Source organism: Scophthalmus maximus, chromosome 4 (genome assembly GCF_022379125.1).
Source record: "Scophthalmus maximus strain ysfricsl-2021 chromosome 4, ASM2237912v1, whole genome shotgun sequence".
NCBI classification, from domain to species: Eukaryota; Metazoa; Chordata; class Actinopteri; order Pleuronectiformes; family Scophthalmidae; genus Scophthalmus; species Scophthalmus maximus.
Window position 1 is genome coordinate 9686908 of NC_061518.1, and position 24459 is coordinate 9711366.

The 24459-nt window shown below is 41.3% G+C and overlaps 1 protein-coding gene across 1 annotated transcript; it reads left to right on the forward strand.

Moving 5' to 3' along the window:
- Positions 1 to 123: 123 nt before the first annotated feature.
- On the forward strand, positions 124 to 24459 carry cdh16 (cadherin 16, KSP-cadherin). The gene is made up of 18 exons (XM_035628121.2): positions 124 to 190; positions 689 to 739; positions 831 to 929; positions 2657 to 2791; positions 2965 to 3094; positions 3632 to 3790; positions 4991 to 5187; positions 9813 to 9938; positions 11310 to 11460; positions 12247 to 12459; positions 13350 to 13426; positions 15855 to 16046; positions 18485 to 18726; positions 18845 to 18975; positions 19599 to 19838; positions 22572 to 22688; positions 23230 to 23346; positions 23652 to 24459. The coding sequence occupies exons 2-18, from the start codon at positions 695 to 697 to the stop codon at positions 23750 to 23752; spliced, it is 2472 nt and encodes an 823-aa protein (XP_035484014.1). The 5' UTR covers positions 124 to 190; positions 689 to 694; the 3' UTR covers positions 23753 to 24459.

Below are 24459 nucleotides of genomic sequence, written 5' to 3' on the forward strand. Positions count from 1 at the left end.
TTGATTGTATCAGTGAAATGGAACCTCACTGGCCACTGGCTTTACAGGAAGGAAACAAGGTAGTTAAGCATGTGTGTCTGAAGGTGTTAACCATTAAACCACCAAAGGAGTACAAGTACTCTAGTTTTCCATCCAATTTAAACTCCCCTCACACCTCTCGGTGAGAACACACACACATCATTTGGAGAGGGTAAGATACACAATGTTCTGTTTCAAATAGGAGAATAATTGTTCCTGCTTACCCAATGGCACACTTTCGCCATCATCTGCTAATGTTGAGCTGCAGTATGTGTTAAGTTTGTTGTTATGCTTTTGAGCTTTGAATTGGAGTTAATGAACGATATCGGACATTACTGTTACTGTACCATAGCTCGTGGTTTGGTGTTGCTTAAAAAACAGCTGTATCTAAAAGATTTTTGACAGATGTCAAAGCTTGAATTATATTAATGTTTTACTTCCAAATCAAAGAGGCTTTATTATTAACATCCTCTGTGCCACCTACTGTACTGGGTGAACGTTTGTTGCTTTAAACAGCCTTTTAAGTCACACTGTGGTGCATGTAAAAACTGTGAAATCTCTGTGTATGAAAGAGTTCCATGCTAGTGAATCAGTAACGAGACGGAAATTGTGTTGATTGTTGGGCTGCGGCCATGTGGTTTGAAATGCTGTGAACACACCACATTTACAGAGACTCATGGCAGCGAGAGGAGCTACAACGATGCTGATCATAGCTCTCATAGTAAGATGTTTCTACTGTTCGATTTCCTTTACAAGAGCAGGTTACTGCATTAACAACAGCTCTAAGACACACTTGATATCTTGTTTCGCAGCTGGTGATACTTTACACATTAGCACCCTGCTCCGGGGCAAATGTTAAAATTGGCGTCCCTGAAAACTACGATGGTATTTTCCCGTGGTATCTAGCCAAGGTAAGGCAATTTCAACTTACTTGAATCAACCAAGCAAATGCTTGCGATATTGTGCTCATAGTCGCCACCTGGTTAAAAAAAAAATTGTGTATGGTTCTCAAAAGTTTGCTTAAATCTTAAGAATCAAAATCAGTTTTATTGCCAAGTAGGTTTTCACATACAAGGAATTTGTGAAAAAGAAGTACTGCTTGTACAAGGAGATGAGCAGTGATGAAAAAACAACAACTATGCAATAAAAATTAAACGTGTCAAAATAAAAGTAAAACTATATGGTCAAACTGTCCCTGCGAGTTACAGCTGTACAGGTTGTGCAGGAGAAAAAGTGCAAGTAATCCACATAGAATCTAAACCCCTTTTCCAATTCTAATCAAAGGGACCAGAACAAATACAAATCTATGTGCAAATTCAGTAAAAGCATGCAATGATGAGTAGGAGATTTATTCTCATATGCCATTTTCATAATGTCAAAAACTAAAATCCTACACAGGAGAATGATGTTATAGATGAAACCTGGTCTTTTGAGCCACCTTTAGAGCAGATGCATGTGGTGAAAAGACCATCAGAGCTCCACAGGTAGAAAATGGAGGTAAAATGTGAGCCCGAATAGCATCAGTCTCTTCTTCTTCCCTACCTCCTGCTCTCAAGGTTGAAGATGTACGAACATGCTGCCGTCATCACTCGACTATAATTGGGATATTCACAATGCTGTTCAGGCGTCAGCCTCCGCCTCTGCCGTCAGTCCAGCTGCACGGCAGACGGGCGGTTTTGTTCATACGTGTCACTCACTCAAACATCCTTGTGCAACGGCATGAATCTGGCACTTTTACTGTACTAACTTTTAAAGTCGTCACATTTTATACGAAACCTAGTCCTATTTTTAGTCTTTTCGCCGGACCGATGTGATTAACACACGTCAAACAGCGTGTTAATGGGCAGGACGGAGGAGTAGGATAATAATCCCACTCTGCGTTATGAATGGAAAGGACACAATAATTGCTCCAGATTCGTTCAAGGTAAAAGCTTTTCATGATGGTGCGTTTCACTTGTCAGAGCGTCACTTGTGAGTGCTGCTGCTTTAACATCATGGATGACGACTCTTGCTAACCTCTAGTGCAGAAGCACTGCAGGAGATGTCTTTTAATTCCATTGTACTTGTAAAAATAACTAATCGCAAGTCGCCACTGGCTAGAAAATATAAAAAATGTGGGTCCTATGGTCATTATAATTTTCAAAAGGACCTACTTTTAATGAAATCAGAACATTTCAACCTCGTGCCAAAGTATGACGACGCTGTGGGACTGCTAAAACAACATTTTGTTCATCACTTGAATGGTAAGGATCAAGTAAAAAGGACAAGTAAAAAGACTTAAACCGAGAATCTTGTAATCCTTTGCTCTCAACCCCAAATCAATTTATTCATACTGATGACATAAACCTTTAAATTGGGTCACAGCTATTTAGATTAAAGAGCTTAGCATTTTCCCTAAAACAATGGGTCACTTTAGGTCGAGCTGTTCAAACAGCAATAAGTTAGGGACTATTTTCAGCAGATGATTAATCCAAATTTAGTGTAGTAATGAGTATTTAAAGCGGCAGGAGAGTATATGCCTAACTGACTCAAAATTAACTGCACATGTTAATGGTATTTAGGGGCACATTAGTTTTTTGGCTTCTTATTCTTAAGCAGGGCCACAAACCGTTTATTAATTTTCTTTTCTTCTGTGCAGCTCCATAGCCTGCCTGGTAACTACAGTGACCTGGTGGTAACAGGTGATGATGAGGGGATATTCGGAGTCGACGCTCAGTTTCTCTATGCTCTGAAACCTCTGGACAGAGAGAAACAGCCATCTTACTCTCTGCAGGTATGGCACAACACATCGCGCCACATCATATAAGCGGTAGCAATTTTCCAGACACAAAATTATGAATTCAAGATTAAACTGAATTCAGATCATCATACGAGGTTCACGCACTTATGTTCACCAATGTCTGCATGAGGCGCTATTTTAAAGATTTGTTTTTGTGTGCAATGCAGGTTTCCTTCAGAGCGTCGGTGCACCAACAGAGCTTCACCGTCGAAGTGTGTGTCATCGACAAGAACGACAATGTGCCCACTTTCATAGAGGAGAGCATGAGGGGCAGCGTGCAGCTCGGGCTTCTCAAAGGTACGAGAGCCTTGAGCTCCGATGTCGCCGTCGTACTCAATCAAATTTGTCAGGCCTTGATTTCACGGGCTACGAAATGGATCCATTCACTTTTGCCCAAACAAGTATAAAGAGTATAAACCTCATGTCTCCCTGGAAACAAATGTTAACTTCAGTATTAATAGAATCAATGATGTGGCAAACTGCAGCGGTTACATCTTGATAACGCTAAAAAAAAAAAAAAAAAATCCAATTCGGTCAGATACAATAAACATTTTTTTATTTAAAAAGTGTCCACAAGGGTCTCTTGCTGAAACCAGCTATCAAACTATTAAATATGGTGGTATGATTTCATCTTTTTGTTTTAAGTCCAAATTTAGGCATGTTGTAGCTGCATCATTTTTTTTTTATCTTGGGTACCAATATCATTTATTCAGTATACAAGAGCAAACATGCTTGCATTTTATTTGTGTCATACCCCTGATTGAAGCTCCCCCACGTCCAATGTCCAAAAGACGGTGGGGACATTTCTGACACTGCACCACTCGTGTCCCTCAGGGATCCCATTCATGCAGGTGGAGGCGGTGGATCGCGACGACCTCAACACTGCCCATGCCGACTTGCGGTTCAGCCTCATGGAGCAGACACCCAGGATCCCCTCCAGTCAAATGTTCTCCATCCACCCCATCACTGGAGAGGTTTCCCTCACCGAGGAAGGTCAGTCCCAAATAGTGTCTGGAGTTATTAAAGTATTTAATGAGATAATTTGTCTGTCCCCAAAGAGAAGTTTCAGAGAGATGTTCAAATGCAGATCACACATTGTGCTCTCTCCCTACAAAGGCCTATTCTTTGTGTGTGGTTTCTCATTTAATTGTTGCTGAACCACTCATTTAGTTTCCATATCCCATTAGTTTTTCTAACATTGCCAGAAGAATAAATACGACCCATTAGTATTTTGCAGATCAATATCAGCCAGTCTCAGTATTTTCATTGGTCACATTTCTTTAAGAAATTCAACGTATTCTAGTAGTATTAAATCATAATCACTGTAGCATATAAATATATGATTAAAAAATGAGAAAAGTTTGAATTCAAGAAAATGAAAACAGTTTACTGATGCAACCTCATTTTGTGATGTACATTTTATCGTCAGGGTTATTTGTATTTGTCATTCTGTGTTATTTATGAAATAACATAAATAATGTGTTGAGATATGACACAAAATTATGCAGTTTTGATCAAACTGACATGCAATACAGTACACACACACACACACACACACACACACACACACACACACACACACACACACACACACACACACACATATACCCCTGAGGCAGTTAAGCCTTGTGTGCCGGTGCTATTTCTGTAGCTCTAGTATTGCCCTTTGTTATGGCTTGGCTAGAGCAGGACGACTTACACGCTCGCTGGCCCCTTCCTTCCGGCCAACGCCGCTGCTGGTTTCCACACAGCCTCTTATAGTAGCAGTGAAAATTGCGAAATTACCTCCGTGATTTTTCTTTTTTGATCTTCCGGCAAGCTGTATGTAACTAATGGTTATAATTACCATTGTAGTGGGTGTTTACGTTATTTCTCTCCTTCTAAGCAATGCGTTGAGAGTGAAAGTGAGGGGAACAGCACACAGGTGGCCTAGAAACATGTTCAATTTAGCAGTGGATTGCTGCATTTATTTGAGGGGGAAATACAGCCAGTGATGGGTTTCACGTGTTACACTTAGTTATTTGTGCTGGTATCTATTTCTTCTTTTGTCTGTGCATTTCTTTAAAGGTGTTATTTTCCTTTTGCATCAAAAACAACACAATATACAGAGTAAATGTCTTTACAAAAGAGGTGAATTCTGAATTAGGAAATTGAAAGATTCATTTGGAAATAAAGTCCTCCTGTGACCACCAGGAGCCTCTACTCTGGACCCAGAGATGTGTGGCCGTTATAAGCTCTCGGTGATGGTGAAGGACATGGCTGGGAAGGCGAATGCTTTCTTCACCACTGGCATCGTCACCGTCGAGGTGACTGGAAACACTTGGGCATCCCCCGACCCTGTGCGACTCCAGGAGAACCTCCCGGGGCCCTATCCCATCCCCATCTCACAGGTGAGGCGGCAATACCCCGATCAACACGGAAAAACAAGTCCACAGCCTCAGCACTTCAAGTGTTTACCCATGTACACTAAAGCCCCTTTTACTTATTGTATTTTTTTTTTCCATAAATCATGAAAACAACTAACGTCATTTGAATGGAGTTCCAGCTGTTGTATCATATAACAATAAATCAAACTGTGTCAATAGCCTGGACTTAGTAAAGTGGCATCATGTTGCCAGTTGCTGTTTTTAGTGCCTCTTGGGTTTTCCTAAGTGACCGAACGCTGAATTATTGATGCTGTGCAAATGCCATGGATCCTTTCAGGCTACCTCCCGACGGAGTGACTTTAACGCCCATGATCACCCACTCTCCCAACAGAATGCGAACCACCACCATCACCACCATCACCCAGGGGCAGCGCCAGGGGGTAGCTTGGTGTTGCTATAGCAACAACAAGATTTGACCTACCAACACCTAAGCAACACCTAGGATTTTGTTATGAAAACTATTCTTTTTTTTTTTGAAAATGAACTACCAACGCCATGCTGTCACATAAATTCTGGCGCCGCCCATGCCACCACCACTGCCATCAGGTTGAGGGGTATCATACAAAAAAAACCTTTACAAATGGCATGTTAATTCAATCATATTGTTCAGTAAAATAAATATTTCCATATTTCATATCATCCAGAGAAGATTCCTGGTCCAGCTCATTTTTTTTATTGTTCATATATTTTTTTGGAAATGTATTTCAACTTAAATATCTCCAATTTTAAATACCCTTCAATTTCTTTAGATTAATTCATTAATTTATCCACCACCAACAAAAATGAATGACCAAATAATAATCAGCAGCTACTTTGGTAATCACCCAATAATTTGAGTCATGTTTCAAGCGAAGATGCCACACATTTTCAGGTTCTCTTGTGAGGATTTGTTTCTTTTCACACTTTCATAATATTGTAAAATCTTTTTCAGCATTTTTTGGCATTTTATAGATCAAATAGATAATCAATTAATCAACAAATGAATTTATGAAAATGATAAATTACCAGGATACCAGTTTGTGGAGGTTAAAAACATAACAACAGAGGAATCCCAGGGAAGCTACAGTCGTTACAATGGTGATTTATCAGGATATGGGCACATTTTCAGATTCAAATAATGTGTTCAAATAACATTTTGGATGTTCTCTCTCAAAATGTTTGTAAGCTCACTGAGTCAATCTCTGTCTTATTGAAGACCAACTCCCCAAAAAAGTGTCACCTGATAATATCTGATCAATAATCAATGCTCTGAGTTCTGGTTATAAGAGAACATTTTAGGAGTTAACACAACCGTTTAAAGGTCTATCTCAGCTTCCTCTTTGATTATTATAATATTAGCCATATCAGCTACAAATAATTTGAAAGCTCTCAGAGGTTTTTTAACACATGGAAACTAGCAAGGTCAGTTTTTAAATGCGCAAACATTATCCATTCACGACTGAGAACTAAGACAAAGAGACTCGTATGATGAATTAAAGGCATTGTGCAGGTTCTGAGAGTCACAGTGGCCAGTAGATACATCATATTACCTCCCCCTCCTCCTGTCTTCTCCCACCTCCCCCACATTCGCCCTCAGCCTCTCGTCTCTCCTGTTCCAACAGCCCCTTCCACCCACTGGAAATGTGTGGATTCACAAGTGTAGGCACATTTTTTTTTGGTCAAATTTTCAACAAAGGCCAGTTGAAATTTACTATCAAATGTTCTCTTTTTCTCTTGTGGATTCAATACCTAAAGACCAACGCACTAATACGCCGTTTGGTGACTTTGGAAGGATGATTCATTAATATATCTTTTAATACCGACGAAGAGCACTTGTGCCTCTATGTAAATGAGGATATGTGACGATATTTCACGGAACAGATTCCCTCTGTGTATTCACTTTTCAATGGAAAATGTGTGAAGAAAGTGAGAAATGAAGCCCATATTGCTCCATCACTGACTACACTGTATGAAGACCATGTAGTCACAGCGTCCCATTTGTCCCCATCCACAATCCAAATCACACAAAACTGGATTAGGTGAGCATGGATGTTTACTTCAGGGAAGCCTCTTTTCGCCCACACCGAGTGATTGTACTGCTCCGTAGGTGGTGGGACTCACCGCTGTTATGACACATACAGATATAGTCGTGCTCCACGACACACTCGATGGATCTCTCCTCCCCTACTGTCTCAGATAAATGGAGCGACCGAGTCCACTTCCAATCATCTGTAACACATGTTGTGCTGACGGTGTCCTTGGTGTGACAACGTTGTGACAGATGCTGAAAATCAATGTGCTGCTCAGCGTGCTTTACGCATTTCTACCTTCATCTCTCACAGTGTAGAAGTCGGTTCTAAAAGTAAGCCGAGACGGACGTTGTGATCAATTGGACTGATTCTGCAGCAGGGGGATCAAAAAAGGCTCTGGCTGTAATCCTAAATGTGAAAACGAGGCATTAGTTATCACGCTTTTGCGTCATTGGGGCTTGGCGGGTTAATTTCAATCTGTTATCTATTGCGTGTGTCTGATTGCTTTCCGAAAACTCTGATGATGTAATGCAATCAGCGGAACTTCTTGAACCCACACTTGTGAGTGGAGGAGAGGCCTCAGAGCCTGTGAATGAATGAGTCAAAGCCATTAACCGCATTGAATTGTTCATTTCCACAGTCAAATGGAATCAGATTATTTGTTGCAGAATCTATTTGAGCCGCACCAGACCTTCGTCATGGCCACATAATCAGCTTTGAATATTACAATTGACACTTGCATCAACTTGGCACTTCGCCTAGCGTTAGTCATCGGACGGGATCTCACGTCAGTGGGAGAAGCATCGATATTAAAGCTGCAATAATCAGTCATTTTTCACATTAGCAATGGATTAGACGATTGTGTGTACTGTCAAAGGCGTCACTCATTAGCTGCTTTAAGACTTCAGCATTGAAGTCCGGACAATTTCTTGCAACTTTCCGGAGGGGCTGTGTGTGAGAATGTGAATGTCTGCTAATGTTGTCTCCTGCCAGACACCTAGTAAATCTTCCAGAAAATGTTGGAGTGAGCCCATCTCCGGAAAATTCAGCGAGCGTGTGATCGATGACTGTGAACAAAACCATTGCTTTCTGCAGCGCAATTAACGCCATGCCCTGCCTCCTGCATGCTCTACCCACATGCACCAGAATGTTGCAGAAATGTTCCTATTGGTCGGAACGCGTCTGACTCGGACAATGTGTGGTCACACGTGAAAAGGCAAATTCATGTCTGAAAACAGCTATAGCGACGAGTCCACAGGAATCTTCAGCTCTGCGGAACGTTTTAGCTTCTTCCTGCTTATCGTTTCATTGCCAGCAACTGCACACGGTTGGTTCATTCTCTCAGGAGTTGGTGGAGATAAAACAGCTCTTTAAGGGGAGTGAATTGCAAAATGGCCCGGAAATGTGACTCCAAATGAATGCTAATGTTGCTCCATATTTGCTGTATGAATTTAAGGCAACTTTTTGTTAACTTATTTGAACTTTATCGGCATCTCAAAGTCTCAACATCTCAAGCTTTTTTTCACTGCCCCCGAGAGGCCAAACAGAGTCACTTAATGCAGGTTTAAATTCTTTATATCACTCATGCCAATTATAATATAGATAGATTTTTTTAATCTGTGCATTGATCCATTTATTAACGGAAAAAAAATCCTCAGATAAGATTGCTTTTAGTAGCACTGCAGGCCATCGTGCTCTTATCTGTGATCCAGCAGTTGCTTATCCTCCACAGAGTCTGGGAAAAAAGATCGCACACAGACACAGGACGCTTGACGCAGCCCAAACACAATCTTTCGGGGGGGGGGGGGGACAGAACGTGCTCTGCAAAACTCAAACACTGACGGAGGCAAAACAGATTACTTCATGTGTTTTTGTATAGAACTTTATATAGAGCAGATGGCGATCATTAATCGGCTCTTGAAAACGTGTAACTCCTGAGGCCTAGAAAAAACATTGCATAATGCTAAGAGGTGGCCGGCTGTGTGAAGTGACTTTGTGTATACAGAAGCGTAGCATTTGGGGCAACCATCTCCAAAACAAAGGGGGGGGGGGGGGATGTGTAACAGTGAGTTGAGGAGATACACATGCCTCATGCGTCTGCATCAGCTGTGCCGTGAGTGGGCTCCTCTCCTTGTTGGGTGCTGTTTGATGGCTACTCGGGTCCTTTTCGGCTCCGCTGCACAGCTCTCCGTCAAGGGCTGTAAAGCAAGAGTGGAAAATCCCCTTCAGCCTGCATCGTTAGTTTTGGCTGTGCTCTCTGTTCCACATCATCGTCAGTGCATTTGGACGGCCCGTTATCATGTAAACAAACGGTAGCTTAGCACTGGACTTACGCATCATGCAGGCCCTGTTGCAAAGCTTCCCAGGTTTAGGATATATCAAAGGTCATTTTAAAATGTTATTTTCATGTTGCTCCCAGATATATTTCTTTTAATAAAGGAGACATAAAAGATATTTTTAAAAAAAGTCACGTTTACCACACTAAAAGGTGGAGAATTTCATATCATTTTTGGTTTGTTCGTCTGTGTGTGTGTGTGTGTGTGTGTGTGTGCGCGCGCGCGTGTGTGTGTGTTTATGCAGGTAAAATGGAGTGGAAGTCAGGCGGAGTACAGTCTGGAGGGGGAGTTTCCAGAGATGCTCTTCACCATCAGTAGAGAAGGAGTCATTTATCTCAACGCCCCTCTGGACAGAGAGACACAAGACCAGGTCTGTACCACTGCAAGGCTAAACATCTCCAGCGCCTAGTAATGAATGTCTTCATGTGTATAGGGTTACTGTTTAAAAATATCCAAACATTAGAACTCTTAGGGGGCTGCACTGCTCCTTCAGGAAAGACAAGCCCTTCTTTAGATGTTTCTTTCAAAATGTGACAATAAATGTGTATACAGTGTAGTCTATATAGTCTAGTCGAATCACTTTTTTTTAACCATTGCCAGGCACTGATGAGCAAGATTTTGAAATAATATGCAAGGGGGAAAAAAAAAAATTAGAATTTTCTATTCATGATGTTCATGAATAGAAAACTCATATTCTAATTATATATTCTAATGTTATTTACAGCTAAACAGTGCTAATGACTTAATTAAAGGGACTCTGGTACACAGCATTACGACGACGCTGAGCACTGAGAACAAGCTATTTTTAAACTGAACAGAGGCAATTATGGAAACAACGCCAAACCTGAAAGCTGAAGCTGTACCTTGAACATATTCTGCCTTTGGTGAAAAACCCCCCACATACTATAGTATATATGCATATATAATTGTATGGAGAAATGTTTGCTTCAACCAAATATGTTTGTTATAGTTGTAACATAAAAAATCATAGTCTATCTGATGTCTGTGTTACTCCTTTGAATGGCTCAGTGAACACTAAGTACCTTCTGGCACAAATGCAAGTGGTCAGAGAATGACTGACAGAAATACAGAGCATTTCACATTATGTCTTCTGTAGGAATCGTGTAACAGTACTGCGGGTTCAAAAATTGCTCCATCCGCCTGAGGCCTTATAGTTTTAGCAGAGTATGAACTCACTTTTTTAGGGAATATAAACTGAGTGGTAGTTTTGAAATGTACATAATGTTCGCAGAAGTATGCTCAGAAGAAAGAGAGGAAAAGGCGGAGCAGGCAGAAGGCCTTTTGCTATTTTTCTATCTCTCGTGCTTGAAAGGTTGTAGATCCATCACTCCAAGGATGATTGATAATCTGTGGAGCCTCGTCTCGTCTCAGTCAGTCAGTCTGTATCCTTCTTGAGTGACAGTGCCTTAAGCTTTGTGCCTCCGTTTGCCAGGGGGGGCAGAGTGATCGAGATGCATATTCATGCAGAGTTTTTCTCACCTCCATCCACCCTTCCATCCATTTATCCTTCCAGCCAGCCATCATGCACTGGGCAGGGGAGAACCCTGCACTAGTTATCGATCTATCAGTCTACTGCAGGATGACTACATCCTTTGCACTACCTCCAATAATATGAACATTATTATCAGTGACATGAATGTGATGAACACAATGTAAAGGCGCCACAACCGGTCAGGTCGACACGTCTAACCACTTGTGTTTCTTCTATTTGTCCTGTCAGTTCCAGATCAGCATTGTGGTCGAGCGTCCAGATGGCAGAGAGATTGCCAAGCCGGTGGAGTTGAGGGTGATGGTGGGCGACGCCAATGATAACAGACCCACCTTTCCACAAGCACAGTACCATACTGTGGTGAAGGAACTGGCTGCTCGAGGTAGCTGACCGCTTTTCATATATTTAGCAGTCTCAAAGAATATTTGTAAAAAAAAATGCTTTGTAAAGATTTACATTGAATAGATATAAGTATGACTTTATCTATTACAACATGTGGTAGAACTGGGGCTGAAGTGATTAGTCAATCAATTGATTGGTTGATTGACAGAAAAATGATCAGTAACTACAACATTGTACGCTATTTTCAGCCTCTCAAATATGAAAATATGCTGCTTTACTCTATCATATTAAATGGAATATCTTTGAGGTTTGGATTGCTGGTCGGACCAAACAAATCATTTGAAAAACGATGAGAAGCTGCCATGGACGTTTTTTTCTGACCTGTTTTCTAAAGACTGAACATTTAACTAAATATTAGCCTCTAATGAAAATAATCATTGACTAATTTGTTTACTTATTGCATCACAGAGGTGTTGAAATATTAAATCAAAACTAACATGTTGTAGTGTCCCTATTTGTCTAATTACTCTAAAAGTAAAACAACTTAATGAGGCCTTCTGAATAATGTTAATGGTCACATTTACTCTTTAATTTTGTTTCACAACAAGGCAGAGAAATAAGGCCAACAAGCGACACTATACAGCGATGACAAGCTGAGACTGCCAGATACCTTTTGAGAAAGCAGAACGGGATTTTTTCCCGGACACGGGGGGGAAAGCACCCTCACTCCTATCCATGCTTATGAAAGAGCATCAGGTCCAGCCATAAAAGCTTTTTTGTTGAAGCTTTAAAATGGCTGATTCTGGGAATTCATTTCTTTAACCAGGAACAGAAATCCTGACAGTGCAGGCAGCCGATAACGACGATCCCAAGACAGACAACGTGCGGATCTTTTACCGTCTAGTCGGACAAATTCCCGAGAGTCCCCGTGCCCTCTTCAGAGTGGACCGTGACTCGGGAGTCATCTCTGTCCAAGCCGACAGTATGGAGGGCACAGCTCCACAGTACACCCTCACCATCACTGCCGAGGACGCCAAAGGTGACTATGGATCAATGCAAAATACAGCCTTCCTTTTTTTCCTCATAAAACCTCAAAAGAATTAACTGTAACTTGCATCTTTAAGGAACAAAATATTAAAGACTGGAAGGCCAGTAATGTTTTTTAACAATTTCTAGGAAGTGAAGTCATCAGACTTTTGAGTTAAAATATGAACTATTCACAAACACACTTACACACATACACAATTACTTACAAATAAGAAAATAAAAAAACAAATGAGGGAATATGTTTTGGGAGAATAATGGGCATCACTTCAGTTGACACTTTATGTTGGGTTTTGTTTTCTGTGCGTTCGTTCTCCTGGCCATATGGCATAAGCTGAATTAAGTATTCTGATATAAAAAAAAGTGTACCCCTAAAATAGACTGTACTGGGCCAGGTTCCCCATAGCAATGCCTGTTATTCAACTGGTGACAGGCTGATCACAGGGCCCATTCGATTTCAGTCATTATGAGGAAATGGTACAAGTGGCACTCATGTTGCAGGTTGTTGCACAGATCTTATGTAAGGATATGTGGAGATGATGAAAAGAATGCAGCGATGAACAACAAGTATAAAGGAGTTCCTGCTCCGGGAACATATATGCATGCATGTAAAACAGCTTTCATCGGCAAAAATGCGTCACAAGACAAGTGCATAAGCAACTGCGACAGTATCCAGTGGATGTACAGAATGTATGCTAGCTGGTGCATCTGGTGGGGCGACAGATGATGTGGTCTGCATGACTCATGGATTAGGTGTGTGTGTGTGGGGGGGGCGGGGGGGGGGGGGGGGCAAGATGAGGTACTTCCTGTTACCTCAGCATACTTGATTTGTGTGATGGTCTAAACCTGAGTCACTAACAGACGCTGTAATGATGTCCCTGGCAGGTCTTAACAGTTCCTGCACTGTTGTTGTGACGGTGCAGGATGAGAACAACAACCCACCAGTCTTCTCCCAACATGAGGTACGAGGGCACACACACACACACACACACACACACACACACACACACGCACACACGCAAGCGCTTCCTGTTCAGGACAGGATTAACAAAACCTTTGAAAAAAAAAAAAAAGACAGGCCGAACATCACAGGACATAATAAGTGGCCATTGGACTGCTGACTGTGAATCCACTCTGCAGGTCACTGATCTAATTTTCCTGGCGGGAAACTAAATATGCCCTCTAATCTCAGGCTTATAGCGATAGCACCGTGTTATAAGAGGAGTTTTATTCAGTTCTTTGTGCTGTAATTAGACTGTGTGTTTAGAGTTTAATCTCATATGGCTTTCCTTGGACACTAGTTTCCATTCATTTACTTATAGCCAAATCTACATAATGACATCCAGTCCCACTAACATATTAGAAATGATAAAAGAATCTATGTCATCTTATGTCACAGTTCTTCTCTTTTTTTCCAGTAGTTTGCTTATATGACTTTACACTAGCGAGCTCTAAAAGTGACTCTCCAGTACAATGGTTTAAGTTTTAAACATTCACTCACTGCTTCAAGTGTGGCACAAAGAAGAGCAGCTGTGATCAGGGTGGTGGCAGGTTTTTTTTTTCAGCTGCCAAAAGACAAAAAGAGGTCATCTACAATCGCATTTCTGTTGGTGTGTCACAGGGGTGGGTTAACGTTAATTCGAGATAAATAACCTGAGGTTAATGCATAGACTGTTTATGAAAATGGACAATCTCATACCAATATATAATAAGATTAATTTAAGATAACATTTTCTTAATGCCTGTGTTTTATTCTTCAGTGTCTCAATGCCATTTCAACATGTATCAATATGTAGACAAATTCTTCTAGCCCCCATATTCATCCTGCCTGCAGCCACCTTGGAAGCCCGTGTCAGCTGAGTCCTTATTGCACAAAAGATATTTCGGGTGCTGTGTGACTTAAAGATCTACGGTTGTTGGGTAGCCTGTTGGCCTGTAGGTGTTGAGGTGCTGGACCATGACCCTCAATGTCCCATCTGGTTGGGGACTTGTTGAGTGTCATTCTCCATCTTTCTCTCCAATCATGCCTTCTCAAGTTTCAGCTGGGGGGGAAAAATACACGATGTCAAAGACATTAGCAATTGTGTGAATTACTTATTTTTCTGTTCCATCCTTATTTCCTTATTGTCAGCCATCGACGTCACAGCATGACATGTGACAGTGGGGTCCCTCGCTTGGGTGTAGCTGCTGCTATGAAAGAAAAATACAGTAAAGATTGGCAGTTTTCAGAAAATCCCCCAGCTTCCACCCACGTGTGCTGCATAATAGAGTAGAGAAAATTCAACTGATGGTTGAGAGTTTTGTGGGAGAGCCATCATGCTGTCATAATGGGGAAGCAGTCTCCAGCTGTTCTTTCGGTCAGACCGCAGTGACACTGTCGGACTGTGCGGACATTACGGGACGCGAAGGAACGTTTTATTTTGACAGAGGAGAGAAGGCACTGCCTTTGAAATTCGACAGCGGAAATTGGCTGTGCAGCTTTGGCATGGATGTCCGGAAAAAAGTTGTTGTTAAAAAAAAAGACGTAATAAAAGATTCATCAGTATATTTCTTTGATAAAATATCTGTATGGTATTAATGTCCTTAACCCATTGACAATTTACGACTCTTACCATGAGTCTTTCAAAGTAGCAACTGTTGATGCTGAATGCTCAAATGTACACACTTGCTGAGATAATCGCCACTGAACACCGACGCACACACACACACACACACACACACACACACACAGAGAGAGAGAGAGGTGGAAAATGCTCTTGAGCAGGTCACGCCTGAGTAGTGCAGCTTTTTCCATTGCTGATGTGAAGGCAGTGCTATAGGGCGTGATGTGGGAGGCGAGTGGTGACAGCGCGGGGTTCAGGGACCCTGTGGATGGGGCAGCCAGATCAGAGGCATGGCTGCTTCACTAGCGGACATCTGAGAGTGGCAGATTAAACGGCTGTCCAAACACACAGAGGTGTGTGAATGAAGGTCAGCGAACACCGGGAGGGCGAGCGGGGGCAAATGTATGAAGGCACACACACTCAGTCACGACAGAAAACTGAACACATGTGACTTGTAGATGCGGCCTTAAAATTACAACACCCATCAGCAGTTCTCTGGCAAAACCCACAGTGGCCTGGTACCGAAATAGATGTTTATAGATGTCTTGTCCTGTCTAAGAGTGGGGTGTTGTTAGCTGACTGCTTGTAGACCACTTTGTAAAATCTGTTTTCATTCCTGGTTTTATTCCAAGAATTCCTGGTTAAGTTTTTCAATCTAATTTATCACTTATAGTACATATGACACATTTAAATGTTGTTGTTTTGTTTTTTTTACATAGGAGTGTCTTGTCAACAAATCAACAGATTATTGTCAGTGATTGCACATTTGCTGTCTCTGCCCGCACAGTATGGGCCCTTCCACATCCTGGAGGATGCCCCGGTGGGCACCACAGTAACAGCTGTGCTGGCAGGGGATGCCGATGTCCGTGGAGGAGTCAGCTGGCAGGTGGACTACCGTTTAGAGTCTGGAAACGAGGAGGAGGTCTTCACACTGATGACAGACAAGCAGACCAACGAGGTCTCACTTGTGCTCTCGAAGGTGAACAACATACAGCCCATCCTGTGGCCTCTGTAAACACATATTATTGATCAATCATCACACCTACCGAGATCAGGAAAACTGAGATTGGAAAATTCCTGTCCAAATTGTGATGTTGTGATATGTTAATTGTTTTATTTCATCCTGATTAGGCATTGGAAGCATACAAACACATTTCTTCCCTCGGGGGCACAAATATTAATGTCAATGTCAGTTTTAGGCATGATGGCGTGTATCTGTCGGTGCTGTGTAAATGGTTGTGTCAAAGTCAAGTTTTGAGGTCATTATTTTTTCCAATATGTCAACACTCCCAACGTCCCAAATGCCTCAAATAAAAAAAGTGTCCAGATGTTAATGCAATGTTTTAGCCTAATAATCTCTGCTGTCCACAGGGCACATCACACTTCGCTGGCCTCCTATAATCCATCCGAGCGTTTTAGGGATGCAGGAGGGAATGAGTGTGCGTGTATGTGTGTGTGTGTGTGTGTGTGTGTGTGCGTGCGTGCGTGTGTGTTTGGATCTGGTCTATATAAGAGGGCTAGGCAGGAGCATGTTTATTACTTCCAACCTCACTGTGGGAGTTGACAAACGTGATTGAACTGTGAGTTGCGCACAGTCTTTAAAGATAAAGCAGGAGATGTCAAAAAAGCTATTTATATGTTATTTTAGGTCTTTCTTTAACCTTGTGAAATATTACAATAACCAACTTTGGAGCACAGGACGAGAAACGGACGTTTTATTTAGCTTATTTAACCAGAAAAATAATAGTAAAGCTCAAATCTAACTCCTTCACAAGTCAAGCCCCACGGGATTAGAATGCATTCGAGCGAATCCTACATTGTGTTACAATGTGAGGTCAGCGCCACAAGGCAGACACATTTCATTATTAGAAATTACACACTGCTCACAGCCCAAGTGAATGATTAGATTGTGTGAACACTAATGGCAGTTTACCACACAGGTTAGAGGCTGCGGATTGAGGTGAATGTATAATAAACCAAGGGAAGTGAGGAGAATCTAATCGAGGGGAAGAACTGTAGACTTTGTGCATCAAATGTCAAACTAATTGTTTGATAAAAATGAAATGGAATTCCACGAGGCCTGAAACAGTTAACAATTACTCGTGTTAATGCAACATGAATGAATGAAGTCATCACCAAATAAGTACAGATTCATCCATTACTAACTCAAAGTGTGAAACATCCGTTTAAAGTGCAAATGTCATAATTCAAGAACATGGGTTTACCCCAAGTGAACTCCGATCAAGTTCTATACATATATCAATGCTAAGTAAAGCAGACAGGAGGCACCAGACCACAATTTGGAATCCCAGTGAAAGTGAGGTATAGTAAGGTTGACGATAACATTTTACTGGTACTTTATCATCCTTGAGTCAAAGAAACTCATCATGTGAAGACGTTGAGTGACATAGTTGTTCAGATGACTGACTACAGCCTCCAGAGTCCGTGCACATGTTCTGGTGCGCTGACACACGCTGAGTAGTTTGATGCGTCACTTCCAGTCAACAGCAGCACTCGTTCAACGTCCAAGGTCCGTGTCTCTTCTCCCTGGCAACAGAGCAGCATGATGCGCGGCAAACGCTGGTTTAATCGTGTCTGGTTTTGTGGGCAGAGAAAGCACATTTGAGGGTAAAACCTGCCAGCAGATAACAAGCTTCGAGACGAGACTCGAAGCTTGGGAATACGTGCAAATGATCAAATACATTATAGATTGAGATAAGATATGACTAATTTGCCTTCAGTTGGATTCTTTCCCCATCCAGTATCCAAATCAGTGACTGCACTGTAATAACTGCAGTTAATCTTTAGACACCCTCAATATTAAAATGCGTTTTTAATCCATCAATCAAAGTCAACAGGTCAGTTACTATTTTTAGTTTTTAGATTATGGTAAGCCTATCACATGAAATCCACTACTCCTAATTTCCCTACAAACACTTGGCCCCTGACATATTATGCATCCCAGGGAAGAAGCAAATATTATGTTAAAATCTTTTAGAGTCAAGAATTTATATATACAAAGTCCTGCAATGTCAAAATCACGCCATACATATTTCATGGTCATTTATTGCAGTCACATTGCAATTACACTCAGTGTATCATCATGGAAAATTAGTGACAGAGAATCAACTGGCTTTCCCCCCTGTGACCACAGTGTGTGCCTCATATCGTAAATGCAGCGGAACACTGCCAGTAACACCAGTTTTCTTGGAAGCAAGATAAAGAGACTGGACTCAAGGGGCTGCACTGTGTCCCTCTCCTGCTTGCAAAAACAACATGCAGTGTTTCCTTTATGTGTGGGTGTTAGACTGTTTGTCCGCCATTAACCCTAATGGATGGTAACACTGCAACTGAGACCGTGTCATCAATAATTTTCTGTCCCTGCATCCATCTGTGGGTGAATGCATGTCTTCACAGGTGCTGGACTTTGAGCGCGAGAGTGAGTACATCCTGGTGCTCAGCGCTCACAACCCTGTGGCCTTGGTCCGCGGCCGATACGGGCCGGCGTCCACGGCAACCGTCTCCATTTATGTTGACGATGTGAACGAGGGTCCAATCCTGTCTCAGAGCCACTACGAGGTGACCGTCAGAGAGGGCGAGGAACCGGGACGGGTCATTGCCACCATCCGAGGTTATGACCCCGATTCTCACCCGATCAGGTAAACCGTGGACGAACGCTTGACGAGTGACGCATCTACTTCACCAGTTCAGAAAGACAGAGTGATGAAACAGTTCTACTTCTACAGAGATGCACATGTTTTTTGTTTTTCTGTGCAGATATTCTCTCCAAGGGGACACAAAGAAATACTTTTCAATAGGGAAATACTCTGGAGAACTAAAGACTGTGCAGGCCTTGGACAGGGAGGAGAACAGCACGTACACCATGGAGGTCATTGCAGTGGATGGAAGTAAGATCTTTTTTTATTGATAATACACAACCATTGGAATAAAGAGGTATTGTTCAATTTAATTAACCTGCATGTTATTCAGGGTATAGAAATATATCTAATATTCTTTAGTTCAAATGCCAATTTCTTTCTACTGAATTGTGTAACTCTAAATCGCATTGACTTCTTTGCACATACTGCACACGCATGCAAAAGCCCACATGCTTGCACACATACTGGAAGTCTATCCACATCTATAGAGTCATATGAAAAAACTAATGTAGAAGACAGGAGAAATTTGCAAAAGACTGAGATCAAGAGAAAGCAATATGAGCACAAGACAACAGATTTACAACCGGCAAAGAGGATTTTAGTTGAAGTGGAGAATTTTGTTGCAATGTACTGAGAGGGTGTATCATCAGCCAGAAAAAAATTAATTTAGCAATATTCACTTCTTGGCAATGAGACTTATATATCCCTCGATTTTCACCACAGCTACTTTCATTTTCAGGGATTGGTTTGCGCATGAAATATACTAAATGAAATATGTCTTTGTGTTTGATCCGTACACAGTATATGAATGTAATGTAAGCTATGGTAACTCAGTGTATGTTAGCTTTTTCCACATCTGTTGCTTCCCTCAGGAAACTCTTCCTTATCTGCGTCCACCCTGGTGACGGTCCAAATTCTGGATGTCAATGACAACAGTCCGGTGCTGGTTGGCGACTACTCCTGGAAGTATCTGTGTACGCCCCGCTGGGAGGACCAAGCTCTGGTGCTGGCCTCGCGGGACAGCGATGGGCCGCAGCACGGGGGACGGCTCAACTTCTCTCTGCGCAGTGATGCCACGGTTCGACGGAACTGGAAGCTAACACCCATCAATGGTGAGGTGAACGCAGACCGGGTGAACCCAGTCTGACCCAAAGTATGTATTTATACTGGGTTAGTGTTATGATTCATAATGAAACGAGAGAGGCTAATTTCAGGAGAAGGCAGGAGAAACTACTTTTCAAATTTGATTTGTTAGGTTAAATGAGCTGAGATCAACTACAGCCAATCATAATCAAAACATTTTGTTAAATCAATTATAAAAGGGAACACATTTACAATGAAAAACATCTGAGGGGGGATATATACCCTGCAAGCTGTATATGCCCCAATCAGGCAATGCTAACCTTTTTTTTTAAAATAATAAAATAATGCCATGTCATAGAGAAGTGATCACACATTTTTTGATCTTATACATTTTAGATTGTGTCTATAGTCCTATTAGATGCAAAGATGCATTTTTGAACTGACTTCCTTGTCACTTCTCCATGACATCACTTTTCATATGATGCAATATGAGAAGGAATAATTTTATGATAAATATATGATTCAGATTGAGCCCTTTCTATCCTCATTATTTGTGGACATATCTTGGGAAAATATGTTTTTCTGGTTATAATTTTGTTGACCTTGACCCTTGACCACACAAATACAGGCATTGAAAACAACACCCTGCCTCCGACTAAGCTGGCGCTCGGGGTAGTGAAGTTGTTCACTTATAATTTTTGTTTTTCAACGTGATGTTTCAAGTATCACCTGTGCCCCAATACTGCGTGCGGTCTGATTCTTGATGCCAACATGGTCTCAAATTTGGCCAAAACATTTCCGCAAAATATACATAATTATGAACCAGAATAGTCCCACAACTCCTCCAGATCTGATGATGACGTATAGTGTGTGGGCCATAGCTGGCTAACATCTGGTAATTAGCAGAACAAAGAGAGATGAGCTGACACTTCGAATGTTCCATCCCAATGACATTTTTGCTTAACCAAAAACTTTAATATGGACATATGTGAACATTACATTGTTTTGTGATTGTGTCTACTAGTATGGTCAAAGTCCACTTTGATAACAATCACCCTGCTACTGAACAACATGGAGAGTATAAGGAAGTGGTCTTAGACAGATTGATATCGGCCAGCCACGAGGCATGGTGTGTGCCTTGTCCACTCTCACTTAGTGCTATTGCTGTCTTTTTGTCGTTTTTGTCTTTTTGTTCTTCAAATGTTATCACCCAAATGGCTCTCAGAAACATCTGGCCAAAAGACTTCGAGGTTATCGAAACATCCTGCCAAAGGACTGCAGTTGAAAGTTGGCCAGCGGGCTCACACTGGCACATTTACAGACACGTAGATTAATGTGTGTTGTCCTCATGAATAAATAAATGACATTAAATGAAGGCCATGCAATGTGACATTACTGATAAATGGGTTTTTCAAATACAGCCAGTGGAAACAGAGTTTCACCATCCATCTTCACCATCCATCTTTAGATAGTCAAAACGATCTGTTCCTGCAAATTGTCCTGTTCTATTTCCTTCCTATACAATTTCCTCAGTTTCCAACTGTGATAGGAGATATTTTTTGCATTTGTAAACTACCAGTGTTGGTTCCCATTTGATGCGAACCATTTACTGCCATCTGTCATCACGTCATTCAAACAGCTCAAACATTCCCTGCTCCTTTTTTTTCCTTTTTTTATCTCCTTCTTCCACTCCCCTGTTCCTGTTGGTATTGATTGAGCCCAGCTGTAATTATATCATCTGTGTAATTTCTTTTTTCGTCACCGCTGGGTTCCTGCCAGCTAAAGGGGGCTAAAAGAGGAATCTCCCACAATGCTTTGCACCCTGTCGCGGCCAATGTAATGTCAGCTGTGGATTTGTCCGTTTGCTTGGCACAACCACAACCACTCGTGCGCTTGCATGTGTCTGTGCATGTAGCATGGCCATTTATCTCAAGTCCTCGCTCACATGTGCTACGTTCACATAATTGACAGTTCTCCTCAATACACAGATTCAGTTAATGAGAGAGAACACTCTTATTCCACTCACTCAGTCGCAGTCATGAGAGAAATGTGATGCATCCAGTCACGGACACTTTTAGCATCATTTGCAATGTATGAATACAGTTGCTGGTCACAGATCCACGCCGTGAAAATGTCACAGCGAAGGCGAAACAATGCAGAGGATAGATAGAGGATGAAAACATTAACAGCCTCTTCAGAAGTCCTGCACAGCTTGTGCTCCCCTGGCTGACATTAATGGAACATTGGCGGGAATGGTGGTAAGGTGCAAGCGTAGAGTTTAAGACCTTCAGATAAGAGTTCAAACAGCTCGATAAACACTTGTCTTTGCAGGACAGGGCATTTACGTCACGCAGCCAGCCGTGTATTTCAGACTGATTGACACAGATAAGATAAAGACACTCCCCAGACCACTCCGTACGCGGCTCAATCGCTCCCTCATTCTCTGTGTTGTGCAGTTATGCAGTTTGACGATTGCACAAGTACAAGTATAGAGAAATAAACACTTCATTTATTTCTCAGACATATTAACATTAGTGCAGTTGTGAATGTGGAAACTTGGACCCTTTGTTCAGGGTGCTGCTCTTCTGTCATTCCTTTAGATGATGAGCAAGTTTAATCAAAACTTTACAACAAAAAGAATTATCATCCAAGCAAAATTATGAAAAGGGTTTTGTCTATTGTGTGATTTTATAACACGTTTTTGATTGACAGTATATTTTAATGTGTCATTTTTCTCAACCAACACGTGTTTTGTCCTCCAGATACTCACACCAACCTGTCCTTAAACATCCCTTACCTGGCCCCCGAGGTCTATACGGTGCCCTTCACCATTTCAGATAGCAGCTCCCCTCCCAGGAGCACCTTCATAAACCTGCCAGGTAACGCCGACACCCCTGCTGATGAGCTAAAGCGAGCGCAGCGAGGTTATGGGACAAGGAAAATCAATAGAGGTCAAGCCCCCCCGTGCCAGCTTTCAGTAGCTCTGTTCTAATGTGACTTTACAAACACTTTTTCCAGGCTTGTGATTACGCAGCTATGCTAAGACTGTATTCTGCCCTATATATAACACACTGACACCTTATATACATAACACAAAAGAGCACATAACCTCTCGTGCATTAAGGTTAAACTTTACGGCTACAAGTAGGTGTGAAGAGTGTTGCCTCTTGGTTTTCCACGCATGTAGATTTGCTGTTAAATCAGGGTTAAGTTATTCCACACCTCTTACATAGAACCCAATCAGTGCTATTTAACGGTGTTTATACCGTAAAATATTGTGAAACCAAAAAACTTAACATCAATTCTCCACAAAGCACCGATTTGATTTTGATGTGATGTTCAGGATCCCTGATCTGTGAGGTTTTTGTGTTTTTTTTAATTTGTATTTTTTTTTGTTTTATCTTTGTCCTCTCCCGACAGTGACAGTGTGCCCCTGCAATGTCAGAGGCAACTGCAAAATGGCTGCCAAACAATTGCAGGGCATGCCAACTATTCAGTCTGCGGTGGGCATTCTGCTTGGCACCTTTGCAGTCATAGGTGAGCAGAGAGGGTGACAAAGACCGTTTTAATGCGTCCATGATGTATATCACACCATATGTCATAAACACCTGTTGAAAATGAATGCATCGTAAGAATGATAAGCTCCACTGAATGTTGTTTAGTGTTTGTTACAGGGCCATTGATACATGTTAGAGTGTATTTTCCAAGGCTTCATGAAACTGAATGTTCATTATATTTTACAAACAAATTAGCAATAACATTCTACATGTTGGAGAATGTCCCAGTATTTTTTTTAATTCTAACTTATTGTCACTTCATTTTATCATTTTTGTAAATTCCAGGAACTATCCTGGTTGTCGTGTTTGTGAGACTGTCCTACCAGAACCCTAAAAGGACGAGCAAATCTAACCAGGAGAGAGTTCCCCTGAAGACTTCAATCTAATTGAGACGCTACTGTTTTGACTGTCCTGCTTTCTGCCCTGGACAACTGGACGAATGTTGTAATGTTGCTTTCAGGGCGCTGAATTCATCAAGTGACCGGGAATGTCTAAAAATGAATGCATATTTCAATCCGTAGATAAAGGTTTAGATGTACACTGACCTGAAAAGCAAAATCACACGATAGTTTAGACTGTTGACTTTTTTTTAATCGCAGTAATTTGTTCCAAGATGGTGTGTATTTACTATATTGAGTACTGGGGAGATTTTTAGAAGTGAGTCATTATATGTCATTATTGTTTTAGAATACCGTTTGAGAATAGAATTTCAACTTTGTGAGAAACATTTGTAGATTTTGAAGAAATAAATTGTAACATTTTTAAATTAAAGTCATAATATTTTAACTTTTAAAACGCTGATTTCTTTCAAGTAAACCATTTTCGTAATATTTGAACTAATTCTCAAAATATTTTTTTCTCTAACTTTGGCCCTAATACTCAGACCTAAGACGGTTTACACTACATGTTATTTGTTCATATCAACAAATCTGGTCATTTAACTAAAATGATGTTTTGTTGACTGTTGATTATGATAAAATGCTTCAAGAAGATTGTTGTGAAACCACAAATTAGAGGAAACATGCTTGTAAATACTGATATCTGATTGAATTTCATGTAACACATCAACATAATAAAAATATGTTGTCAGCCA